This window comes from Pocillopora damicornis, chromosome 13 (genome assembly GCF_964200805.1).
Source record: "Pocillopora damicornis chromosome 13, jaPocDami1.2, whole genome shotgun sequence".
In the NCBI taxonomy this organism is placed as follows: Eukaryota; Metazoa; Cnidaria; class Anthozoa; order Scleractinia; family Pocilloporidae; genus Pocillopora; species Pocillopora damicornis.
In genome coordinates this window covers 11,423,075-11,436,398 of record NC_142682.1, presented here as the reverse complement: position 1 = coordinate 11,436,398, position 13,324 = coordinate 11,423,075, and the positions used below count along the sequence as shown (strand labels likewise).

Genomic DNA, 13,324 nt, shown 5'->3' with positions numbered 1-13,324 from the left:
TTCTTTGTTATTCAAGAAATGATAACAAAATGAATTAAAACAAGTCTTTTGTCGAGCGCAAACAAACTTAGGTTTGTAGAACGTTGTTTGCATTCTAAAAAAGCCACGCTTAATTCCCATTTTTTTAAACAAAACACCATTATTTAAAAAGGTCGGCAAACCCCCCCAAAACTTTCTCCGATTCACATCTGCGACTCATATTCAGGCGAAGAATATATGAAATTGATTATCCCGAGCAGTAGGGGTGCATATTGCATATTATTGATGGCAGGATATCTGTCAGAAAGATTGATTTCACATCATTGTGACCATAAGGAAAGAAAGCCGACGAACCTATATGCTAAACTTCATTTCGTACGTAACAAGCAAATCACATAAAAGAAGTCGCCAAAAGCAAACCTTATTTTTTTGGAGCTAAAAACCATCGATAAAAGGTAGGTTGATGAAATAAATGTGCAATTTTCGTTAACTCTATGAAGAAGCTAAATGAAACAGTTTATAGCATAAAGCTGTTCAAAAGATAAGGAGATTTGTCACTTAGCTGTAGCCAAGCGGTATCGATGAGCAGTACGTAAGTGCTCAAGTCTGCTTGAACGGAACTTTTTTCCACATACATTTTGGCGTATTTCATCGGTTGCATATCGTGGGACAAAATATAGTTTTCGCCTGGATGCAACAGAAATTCACTAAATAAGTTTTGCAAACTCAAGACGACGCTTCTTAAAACATCACTTAAATTGAGCACACCCCAGATTTGCATATAGCCAAAAATATATACTAACAGAGGAAACACCGACGAATAGCGTGACAGGTAAGGCAAAAGGCATCAGATTAATAGTGAGGAACTAGATTCTCTAAAAATTTCAGCAAAAACAGTTTTAAAACTAACAAAAAATATCTTGGTCGCGGTTACACTCAGGTTAACATTGAACGGTTGAAATCAAACTGCAAGATGTTCAAGTTTTGCCCTTTAATTAACTTTGATATTTCGAAGCCAAGTTGACATTTTTATGTTCCTGCTTGCGAAAATGGTTTTTTATTTAATTTTTTTGCTTTGTTATCACTTGGCATCATGTTTTAGAAGATTTAGGTGTAAATTTTTGTTATTTTTCAGTATAGAAAATATGTATGAACATTTGATTATGGCACCATGCTTTTTGAAGTTACATTTTTTTCGGAGACAACTGTGTTGTTTTTATTACAGTTTTCCACTGGTTTCATTTACCCAATATTGGAGCTACAAGCCGATCTTGTTTGTTGCAAATTGATCCAAAATAGCCCTTTACGACAAAATCTCCAATCTTTTGAATCAAAGACATCAAAAGGGCTCTTTTCGTCAATTTCGAGTAGATTTGCTTGCTGGCAGTCGAGTTCCCTTGTCTCTTTTGTTATCTCTTTCTGTCGTTGACTACCGATGTTGGACCGCCTTGATGGTTGTGTTATGAATCCAGAATTTTTAACTTAATTAGCCTCCGACCGTTATCTCAGAGTCAGTATAAATCAATTTTTAACAATCCTTTCCCTTCCTGTTTGTCTTTCACTATCGCAACACTAATTCTTGGGAGAAAATGTTTTGATCTCAACCCTTTTTTTAGTTTTTCAGTTTACCAATCGGTTCAAAATGGATTAATTCATTTTTGTTCAGGTTGAAAAGCTCAAAGGAATCTAATAATTAACGGTGTAAAAACTTGAATGGTCAGCCTAAGCTGCATTGTAAATTAGATTCCTGCTGCAATGTTCACTGATTGTTTTTACACGATCAATCGTGATTGACTCAGCGGTGCTGCTAAAACTTTGCAGTGGATGAAAAAGGATTAGGAATATTATTATTGCCATTACTTGCTAAAATAATAGCCTTTTAAGAAAAGTAAAAACTTCGAATGTGTACTCAACTATAGTTAGCTACATCCTACTTCGTCATCATGCAGGACATACCAACATTTCTCTGTTTTTCGCTCCGCGAAAACTGTGAGAAAAACCTCCCGGCTGGGAGAAGAGCGGGCATTTTGATAACTCAAAACATTAAAAGAACATCTAACATGTCTAAAAAATGTATATTCGATCTAAAACAGTCAGTGAGGTCAATGAAGGATTTTGGTTGCCGCCTTTCAGTTATAGATTTTTAGATGAGAAATAAGTTTTCTTGGTTACGTACACGCTGAATAGAAATAACGAAGTAATCAAATGACCTTTAGCAACTATCAAAAGTTCTGGGGAGGATTCGATTTGCTTTGATTAGCGGCCGCTCTTTGAACAGTGGTGAGCGGTGGAGAACTGATTAACAAGAATTTTATGCTTTTGAGTTTTCGTATTAAAAACTTTTGGTATTGTCTATAATGAAAAAATTTTTGGGGAATTGAGTAAAAGGTCAGATACACTAAATGCACTAGATTGGTCGTTCCTGTAGACAAGGAAATTTAAATTTTTAATGATGGTGTACTGCTTTGAAAATCTTTCCAAGAATATTTCGGATATTGTAAATCATTGGAGTCCTTGTGAAAATAAAGATGAAAGCGATTAAAATTAGTAGAACTCGATTATGACTTGATCTGAGCGACTTTAAAAATGCCTAATCTGCGACCAATCTTCGAGAATTCAAGCTTTACGGAACGACTCGTTTCAATGTTTTCTTTTATATTCTTCCATGCAACTGCTTAGTTCAGAATATGTCAAAAGGTTGAAATAGCATCGGTAATTTAAACCTCTTGAGGCCTTTCGGCTAATTTGTTCGTATCTCATTTCGACGTCGTTACAACTTTAAAAAAGAAAAAACAAACAATGTGAAAGAGTACATTTGCCAAGCTGAGCCATCTTAGACAAAAGCCGTCAGACATTTCAAGTCTCTGTTTTTTTTACCCGTTAAAGCTCTCAAAAGGGCGAGCTAATGGAAATCACCTTATATTCCCGTAGCTTTTTTAAGCTTTTCGCCCACTGATCACGCCTTGTCATTCGGATTTGCGTCAAAAACGAAAACATCGATTTTAATCTGAAGTAAACATATTGTGATATAGATGGTGCAGCGTGTTTCGCTGAAGACGAAATACATGATGCTAATATTTATGCTGGAACGTAAAACTTCATGTTTATCACACTTTCATATACATTGAATGTGATGTCAGTCTATTTAACTGTTATTGTGATGGAAAAATGAGTAGAGTAATTATTAAATATCACATTTCACAATGTTTTAAAATGTAAAATTTTCAGAAAGAACAATTTTCAAAACATTGCACCAAAGCTTACTAGAACGCGGTTAAAAAATAATAATATTCAGAATAAAGTTTAATTGAGGGAGCGTGTAAGTGAGGAGAACCATAAGCCATTAATAGAGGCAATCAAGATTATAACCGTCATAAACTATACGGTTAATGTTAATTTTACGACAGCTTGCTCTGGAATCTCCTTTTTTGGAAAAATGTCGCAATGAATTTGCAGTTCCCTCCACGTTAGTGGTATAAATATTCATATCCAATTTCATCGTTTGCGACATACCTTCCTCTGCAGTTCGTTTCCTGTGAAAATTAGATTGTCTGAAAAAAATATGAAATAAACCCAGAGAATCGTTTAAGCATGAGAAGACAGCATCAACGTTTTAAGTGTCTCTTAAAGGTAGGCTCAATTTTAAAACTTCTTAGCGCATTGCAGGATTATTTTAAATTACGGATTTAAAATTGATCATTATTTATTCATTTATAAGACACAATTCAGAGGCCACGTCTTACAAAAGTTAACATTTTACGAACTGTTACCGCAAAAATCTCTCGAATACGGATCATCTTGAAGTGGTTTAAATGGTTCCACTGAAACGAATTCACTTGAAGCAAGCTGGCACATTCAGGATTTAAGATGAAAACAAATCGAAGGAAAGCTTAGAATGTAATCCATGCAAGAGGGATAATTTTCTTCTTCAAATATATCTTTGGAATTATTTTTGTCTTTTTTTCAGTGCTTAAAGCTTACTTAAAATTGGAACAATTCAAACGTTTTATAATGAAAAATGTTCTTTGTCAAAGTACTCTGAAGTAAACATTGCAGTTTGGACTAACCTTGACCTATGATATCACCATGTGAGAGCGTGCATATATATAACTTTACTCAAAGATTAGGTCATTTTCTTTTTCTTCTCATCACGGACAGAGAAGCTGTGTAGAGTAAACCTTTCATCACACCCTGGATTATCACTTTTCAGCTTGCCTTTATGAATGGCCAGCGGTTCCGCTGTTTCATAGACTGAATGCAAACACATTTGAAATGTAAGACCATGATCCATTGATGAAAATGTCACATGTTTTGTCGAATTAACAGCCGATGACTATAGAATTGCCGGATTTTATTAAGAGTGGTATAACTAAATACATAGCAAGCTAGAAGAGGCTGTGTGGGGGATTTTTATTTCATAAATTTTTCGCGTAGGGTTGCTATCTGAGAGCATTCTGAGAATAGCTTTTAAAAGCAGGTTTTTGCTTATTGCGTGAAATAAATAGTGAGCTGATAGACAGAATATTTTTCTCATGAATTATTCCAAAAAAAAAATTGACGAAATATGTCTATGTTCCTTTTGAAACATTATGTTACCATCCACAGTTTAGCGATATTGTTTAGGAGCTATAACAAATTTTACCACCATGTATTCAAGGCAAACAGAAATTAAATTAATACTCAAAAACCTTCGCGTTTGTTTTACAATTATACTGTCATTAATTTGCTTGGATCTGTAACCGCGTACTCCTCAGCATTTCGAAATAACTGTTAAGTTGCAGTTTCAGTTAAGTTGCAAACACTCAGGCATGGCATAAGCCATACTTACTTTCCATCCTTAAATCAGAATATTAAGACCAAAATTTTGAGTAAATTTTAATATGCTATTTGATAAAATATGAATTTAATTAATGATATATTAAGCTGAGTTCTTGTAAAAAAAAAAAAAGCTTTTTCACATTAATTTCGCAAAAAAATACTTAAAAATTCGGTGGAAGACATTCCTTTATCAAAAATTTTTTTCAAATTCTTTCTATTTTTCCAGTGAAGCTGGCACCCCAAAATTATAAAAACTTGTGCTTAATTTGTATTGCCTAAAGATGTCAAAACTTTTATTCTTGACCCCTTCCGTCTTATTTGACTAGATATAATTTATTATAATTTATTAACATAAAAAGTCGCTCGAAAACAAGAAAATTGAGCCTGGGCATTAGAAACATTCTTCGAAAAAAAAAAAAAAAAAAAAATAAGGCTTTTCAGAGACGCCCTTAAGCGCGATAGCATGTTCTTATTACGGTGGCCACCTGTTTGGTAAGATTATCTATTCAAGCTTCAAATTTTCCCTCTTGATCCCCTTCACCTTTCATATATATTTTAAATATGTTCTCAATGGCAAATGCATTCTAAAGGTCGTTAGATTTTAAAGCCGGGTTTTCGGATAATTTTCGGATAATTTTCAATCAACGCCCGATTCTTCGCCGCCGTGCGCGCCTTAATAATTTCACTAGAATATTCTGCCTGTTGCACCAATTATCAAATACGTATTGCACAGTGGGAATAAGCCAATTGAGATATCCGTGTACCAAGTACTCCTGGGCGAGATAACTTTCGTCAAATGAGCTTCTTAACTGGCTGAAAATAAGGATTTGATAACAGTAATCCCCTTAACTTCGTCTTCGTAATTAAAATAAAGCTCGATTTTATTTCTGCACCTGAAAAGCTCAGCGTCTCGCCTGAAGGCCCTTCCTTTAAAGCTAATGAGCAAAGAAAAACAAGAAAAACAAGAACTAAGAAAACACACCTTCTAGCCAAAATACTGGAGACGAAGGTTAGCAAGCAGAAGTTATAAAACATTTCTGGTAATGGAAAGTTTGACGCTTTTGATTTATCACCCCTTCAAAGAGGAAAGCTTGCCTCATAAAAAAGGAAAAAATGGCAAGTATGAACAAAATGAGAGACACAAGAAGATTGTGATGCTAAATTCGAAATCCATAAGTCTTGCTGATCTGCAGATTATAAGGATGACTGAATTTCATGTAAATCAGTAAACCTTAGTTTTTATGATGAGGAAAGCCCGGATTATACTTTTCTATTCAGATCAAATTATTCTTTTGGATGCGTTGCATATCTCAGCGTAGTCTTTTCAGTTTAAGTCTCCTATAATTCAAATGTACCACAAAATAATATTGATGACCAGAGATATACGAAAAAAAATGTTCTAATACTTAGCCGAATTCAACCCCAAGGCTTTTTTTTTATCTTGGATTATCAATATTTCATGGTACAACAAACAATCCTTTTAATATTTCTAAGGGCAAATTAAAAAGTAAAATGAATTTTAATGTATTCGTTACTTCGAATTTGTCGACTTTTCAACCCTTTCGAGCTTTTTTAGATCATTTATTAGATGAAAATGTGAAAGTTGTATGACAGTTTAATGATACAGCTGAAAAGTTTGTCTTCGTATGCTATTAGGATCAAAAGTTTATATATTCTCAATTTTTGTTATCTGTGTCTAAAGCTGATAAATGTTTCAAACGCTGTCACGAAAGGAATTAAAATCTGACGCACTATTAAAAGTAAATCCTTTGTCTCGGTTTGCAAATGACATTTGTGCCAGCGCTGTTCGGCATTTCAGACGTCAACAGATGAAAGCGCCCCTTGATTGATGTTGAACCAGCATTTCTTACGGATTGCCAAGGGCCTCGTTTTTTTTACGATGGCGACAGCGTGTTAGGTGAGTAAAAGTATTCTGTGCAAAGTTGCCGCCGCTAAAGTTTGTTAGTGTTGTGGTACGGGTGTTATGCAGTCTGAGTAAAAGGAAACACAATGGTTCAGCCAAGTTCCGCAGTGGTTTCAAACACGCGAGCAAAAGGTGGCAACTGAACTGCTAGCATCATCATCAGCGGAACAACTAGCATTACCAATTCTGTTCGTTAAATCAGTGGGCATGTTGAGTCAGTAATGAGTTTGAACAGATAAGAAACCGACTGATGGTATGTTAAACACCGCTGAATTCAGCGAGGGTGGTAAAAACAGAACCAAAATAAAAATTTAAACTATATTTTATCTTTGCACGCCCACCCATTTGGCTAAACAAAGATACGCTTATCTTGCCACTTTCGTTTCATGTGCTTTCAAATTAGCAGTGAGAGCTTCGTAATTGGTGCCTCGAGCGAGGTACTTTGTAGAACTGTCGCGCGTTTAATTCAGGCGAGAGAGCCTAAATTAATTTCAAAATTCACTTATTTTCTTTTATGCTGGAACTAGATCCAAGAGAAGAGTAAAATTATGATATCTTTTTTCAAATCACAAGCACTTCTCTTCACATTATTGCACAGATAGTTTTAGGACAGACAGCAATTCTGTTTCACCACCGCGTTTAGCCTTCCGCCCAAAATTGACTTAAAGTTCCTCTTATATCGACCGAGCAGACGCAATTTGGACGAACAAAAGACCTTTTCATGATAGAAAATTCAACGTATCTCCTTTCAGGTTATTGAATTAGTAACTGTTTGTTCGAAAATTTCAGACATAGATGTATGCAATAATGTTAAATATGTGCAGCCATTGCTCCCATCATAACACTGTTAGGAGAGTTCAGATATTCAAAGATTACCAGATTCCCAATTGTTTGATTCGTTCCCCGCTACATTTTTTGAAGGTAGTGACGAGGTTTAAATTGGTAAAGCGATATGCCATGTTGTTCGTTTTACAAAAAGAAGAAAATGTCTGATAAATTTTCATACGTAATGAATTCCCTCTCAGTCAGTCGACCGTCTTACTGGTACAAGTTAGCCAGGAACTTGCCATGACGAAAATTCGAGTAAAATATCATAATTACCACAAACTTCGACTGCTTGACGCTCATCGATCAAAAATCAAGTTTATTAAGGTTAATCGGAATTGATCAGTTTTATGCTGGAGATTTGGAGATCTATTTTTCACTTCCACTCATGGAGAACGTGCTTGAACAAAACTGCGCTTATAACTGGTTTATTTTCAAAGCATAAACAAGAAGCTACTATGGTAACATTAATCGTGTAGATGCTGAGCGTGACTTTGTAACTTTACACTTAGGTCTCGTTCAAATATATCATGAACTGCAGGTGAAATTCGTATAACTAATCAAAGAAATTGCACGGAAAAGCTTCAAAAAGGCATCTATTGACATAATTATTCAAATACCATGTATTGTCACCGATAAGCCTTGTTACTCAGCGCTTTTACAACAATGGGTTTGTATAATGTCTATAGTTCTTCTATCATTCATAATAAGCTGAGCCAACCGGCAGGCTTTAATAAAAATAAACAAAAAACCTTTTTGTTTTTTCGAAGATGTCATTAGCACAAACAAAGATGGACTTTCGTTCTTACCTCATTATAATTGAGAATCGTTAATGCGTGTTTACTGTAGTAACAAGAAAATGATTTCAAAAAGGAATAATTGCTTGCTTGCATTTTGCGTTCAAACACGCAACCATAGACTTTATTTCTTTGTCTGGTTTTTTTCTCGCCAAACTACCTTTATCATATTTTTCTATCGTGGAACGCTAGTCCTACTCATGGCGAAATGATTCGTAGGCACTTGGTTATTAGTAATTTTCTGATCACGGTGTGAAAGAACTGTTTCTGCTAATTGATATTTTCGCTGTCGCTAGCGTTCATTGCGAGTTCTGGCATTATGTGTGATGTTTGACGAGATGAGAATGTCTATATATAGTTATTGTCTGTCTCATTATTAACATATTGATATTGACGGACTTGTATCAGAGTGGACTCGACGTTCCTTCCATGTATTCTTGAAAAAAAAAAACCACTCCAAGGTAAAATCTTTTAAGCTTTATATGAAATTGTATCCAAGGTAGAATGCACCATCTTAGACAAAACGTCGCAGACCAAACGAGAGTGAGAAATATGAATTAATGGTCCTCTATAAGTAATAGAAAAAGTGAGTTATGAAGAGGATTATATCACTCACATACTCAAACCCTATCATCGTATCTCATGATAATCAGTAAATGGTCACTTTGATCCAATGGAATTCTTTTTCACAGTTTTGCGAAGAATAAAATATTACATAGTTGGGGAGTAAAAATACTTAAAAGATAATCAAATTAGGATAATAAAATATACAGGATATAACTCGTACATGGCCGCCATAAACTTAGAGAGTTGATAATTTCTCTCTCTCGTTCGTTTCGTTTATTATTGAGATGAACTATTTTCTTCGAGAAGATTACTTCCTCAAGCGAAAATGCAATTTTCCTCAAAATCAAAGAAATTCTAAAACCTGTTTTAAGAGCACCTAATGCAGAGATCACTCGCCCATAAGCTCAGCACATAGTAGTTCCCTCTCAAAAATGGTTTGATTCAACCATTAGTAAGTTTAAAAACATTCATCAAAAATAAAACTGCCAAGACAATAAACCTGGCTACCATTACGACATTATTATCTTTACGAGTGAAGTTATAAATAGTACGTTCTCTTCGGGGCGTTGAAGACGTCATTTTTTCACAAAGGAGAAATTCTTGTTGAAATTAGCATCATTTTCATGATTTCAAGAACTTCAAAACATTTTTTGATACCAGCCTTATTCTTTAATGGTTGTTGTATATCGATGTTAGTCAAAGTATTGAGGGTTGAAATTTACGCAATTCTTAACCTTATCTTCTCATGTATTCAGGTTGAATTATCACAATTTCATTTGACGACCTCTTATCTTCCTCCAAGTTGAAAAGAACACAGCGTAACAGAGCATACATTTAAGTTATCAGCATATTACTCTTCGTTAAATTCTCTTGCAATGTTCAGCGGGACTTCCGTGGCAAATATCAGTACCAATTCAACGAACGATACAGTTCCGAATGAGGCTTCATGGTTGGACATTCTTCAGTACACTCTGTTTGCCATAATATTTGCAGTTAGTACCATAGGAAATATTTTGGTCTGTTTGGTGGTATTGGGAACAAAACGCATGCGCACAACACGAAATTTCCTCCTTGTCAATCTGGCGGTATCAGATCTAACGGTAGCCCTATTATGTATACCGTTCGACTTGGTGCTCAAGATTACAGCACCCAACTGGCCGCTTGGCGCCGCGATGTGCAAGTTATTGTGGCCTTCTATGACACTTGTAACCAATTCCTCTGCAGTTACACTTGCAGTAATCAGCTTTGACAGGTAAGAGTCTGGCCTAATTAAAAATAATTATCAGTTTTTACATCCTTTTGAATACTCCTCTATTTTCATGAGCAAAAACAAATGTCTTGAGAGAAATGTTATATAAGAACCGTGTGGTTCATGATACATTTTGTCATCTATTCAAGTGCAGATTCTCGTGAGATTTTTTTTCTGTGCAGATCGCATTTCGTTGTTGTTGTTGTTGTTTTTTAATTTTCACGTGTCCCATAGCACAGTTATGTTTAGAAAAGGTAAGGTCTGCATTTAAGAAACATCTGAGTCAAAAAAAAAAAGAGATATTAAGGCCCTTGCGGTCCTTACGCACTATCGTAATTCAATCTTTTTCCAGTTATTTCTTTAATTAACGCTTCGTCAAATTATATACCTTTTGAAAATTTTTGTTCAGAACCATAAAGGAAAGTGGGTAAATTCTCAATAATACTTCCATTTTCCATTTAAGGTATCGCGCAATAGTCCGACCGACAAAAGCTCGTCTCACAACTCGACAAACTGGTTTCATCATTGGGGCAATCTGGGTGGTGTCGTTATTGCTTGTGCTGCCATACGTGTTAGCTTTGAAGGTAATCGATAACAGCTGCGACGAAGAATGGCCCAGTAACACCACACAAAAAATCTACACTGTGGGACTGTTTGTATTCCAGTATGCTTTACCTCTCACAATCATTGCGTTTGCATATGTCAAAATAGTTCTCAAGCTTCGAGAACAATCGGAACGAATGGCGAGCTACCATGAAATTTCAAAGAGGCCAGCATCTCCATCGTTGCCAGAGGAAAACTGGAATGCTGGCAATAGCCTCGCCCCCAACATAAGTGATGCAATCTCGTTGTCTTCTCCTGTTCCAGAGAGGAAGAAATTTAGGAATGGGAATCTCAATAAAACACATCATCTTGGTCATAAGAAATTAGAAATCCAGATGCACGATGTTGCCTCCCCACTTCCAACAAGGAAGAAGCAGCAGTTTCCGACAACATCCCGAGCTTGCAGAATGAAAGAAGCAAAACGACTCGAGCACAACACTAAAATTGTAAAGATGCTTGTTTCCGTAGTCCTCTCTTACGCGATTTGTCTTTTGCCAAATCAAGTTGCTTGGTTATGGTTGGAGTTTGGATCTGGTGAAAGCTGGCCTCATTTTCAAGAGTTACTTATATTTGGAAGCCTTATGGTATACATCAACAGTACTGTTAATCCTTTACTCTACGCTGGTATGAACGAAGAATTTAGAAAGGGATTCATAAGAATTATAAAATGCCAATGGAGAGAGCAGCGTCAAACATTTTAGTTCGGTGGTTAAATTAAGCGTTACATAAATGAGTGTTGAAGTTACCTCTCGATGCAGGTATCCTTAAAACTTCGGCTATATTTGTCGTGTAAAATCTGTGTGAATCTCTTCCAACCGTAAACATCCTCGCTCCTTTTGGTTAAAGTAAATTTACTTCATTTCGATGACCTTTCTTTAACATGCCAAATTAATATTCTGAGGTTTCCTTCATGGTTAAAATAAATCAATATTTCGCACTAAGTAACAGCTGAAAATATTTTCACAGCTGCAAGCACTGCGGCTGCTCCTCAATATCTTCTGTTGCTCAATTTTCCCATAATGTATCAATCAACTTAGTAAGTGAAACTATTTGCATCAAAATGTAAGGCTGATTGTAAGCCGGTAGAAGCTGAAGTTTTGCCTTTTACATAGGAGGTGACTTCATAATTTTTCTTTTTTGTATGAACACGAACAGCAAAGATACTCTTTACGCGAGGAAAAAGATAATAAAAAATGTAAATGACATGCAAGAAAAGATTCTTATAGTGGAGTTGATAAATACCCTGATGGTAACGATAAAACAAATTTGAGCGCTTGAGGAAAAGGTGAAATGAAACATTAAAAGAAAGAATGCACTAAGAATTCCAAGGGGTCAGTGTAAAACAAGCTTTTCTACGACAAAAAAAGTAACAGCGACATCTTCTAAAACCCCAACAACTACAAAGAGGAAGAGTAAAATCTACATCATGCTGTATATTCAAGACAGAAAAATTATTTGTTTTGAACTGTTTTGAAAACAGTAGATTGGGTAGGTAATACATATTTTAATGAAAGTAAGATTCGTCCATAGTTTTAATTGGGTTTGCTTGGGATTGTAATAAAGTAAGGTTCGAATGGAAACTGAGAAATGGTAAAATAGTGTTATAATGATTAAATAGCCGTGTGGAAATACGAATTTAGCCATTATCATCACGAGGAGAAAAATTCGCATCCACAAGAGGACACGCATATGTTCTGTTTACCATAAATAGATAGAAGAGACAGTTCTATAAATAAGAGACAGTTTTAAAATGTCTTTCTATACCACAGAATCTAATGGTTATTTACCTACTCGTTGACTCACTTCTCAGCAATGTGAAGAAAAAGTTAAATTAAACCTAAGTTTAAAATAAAGCTCCCGTGAAAAGTAGGTACCCAATGTTAATAAAGCTGGTAACCAAAAACAAATGGAAATCTTCATGTGTGAAAGATTTAATAGTTGGTTCACAGTGTGCAAGGAGAATATCATGTTTTGTGACACAGAAAATAATACTTACATTTCATAAATCATAGTAAAGCTTTTAATCAATCACAATTAACCTTTTTATTTCATTATTGTTTATGAAATTACTGATATTATAAACTATTTGTACAAAGATCTTCGACCTCTAGAAACATTTTTTACAATTTCATACATTTCAATCTATAAAAGGGCACAACTGGTTCGCTATTGGACAAGATTATTCTTTTATTTTTTCACATTTATTATTTTACGCCAATTTGATCGAGCATAACATCTATATTTTATTAAGAGGCTGTCTCTCTTATTTCCACCCGCTCAATTTTGCGTCAAAAATAATTTTGCCTGAAACTCTGTCAACAGAAAGACTTTACCTAGGAAAGAACTAAATTAGATTTGGTTTGATTCGAAATAATTTTCTGACTGCATTACGGGCCATAATTATTTCCCAGTCCGTAGGGACCGTCGCAACGTCTCGAAAATTGAAAAATAGGCATATTTTGTAACGTTGTAACATATTTGATTCGCATAGTTACGCCACGGAATTTATATCAGATTGCTTAAAAACCTTTCTAGTTTGCCAAGAAAGTTAGAATTTGCCCT

General features: G+C 35.1%; 1 protein-coding gene across 3 annotated transcripts; it reads left to right on the top strand.

Annotated features, from left to right (window-relative positions):
* Nucleotides 1-141: 141 nt before the first annotated feature.
* Nucleotides 142-12,669, top strand: LOC113683842 (galanin receptor type 1). Of its 3 annotated transcripts, none has more exons than XM_027201127.2 (3): nucleotides 142-434; nucleotides 9,666-10,162; nucleotides 10,623-12,669. In XM_027201127.2, exons 2-3 carry the CDS (start codon nucleotides 9,786-9,788, stop codon nucleotides 11,461-11,463), a joined length of 1,218 nt encoding a protein of 405 aa, XP_027056928.2. In that variant the 5' UTR covers nucleotides 142-434; nucleotides 9,666-9,785; the 3' UTR covers nucleotides 11,464-12,669. The 3 variants fall into 3 exon arrangements, with proteins under 3 accessions (XP_027056928.2, XP_089047961.1, XP_027056927.2); XM_089191835.1 differs by lacking the exon at nucleotides 142-434 and adding an exon at nucleotides 3,469-3,609; XM_027201126.2 differs by lacking the exon at nucleotides 142-434 and adding an exon at nucleotides 6,582-6,715.
* The last annotated feature ends 655 nt before the right edge of the window (nucleotides 12,670-13,324 follow it).

Bases quoted from the DNA above. Each gene is read 5' to 3' on its own strand.
- LOC113683842 (XM_027201127.2), top strand. From the start codon at position 9,786: ATGTTCAGCGGGACTTCCGTGGCAAATATCAGTACCAATTCAACGAAC. The intron at 10,163-10,622 runs GTAAGAGTCTGG...TTTCCATTTAAG, and splicing joins GCAGTAATCAGCTTTGACAG to GTATCGCGCAATAGTCCGAC.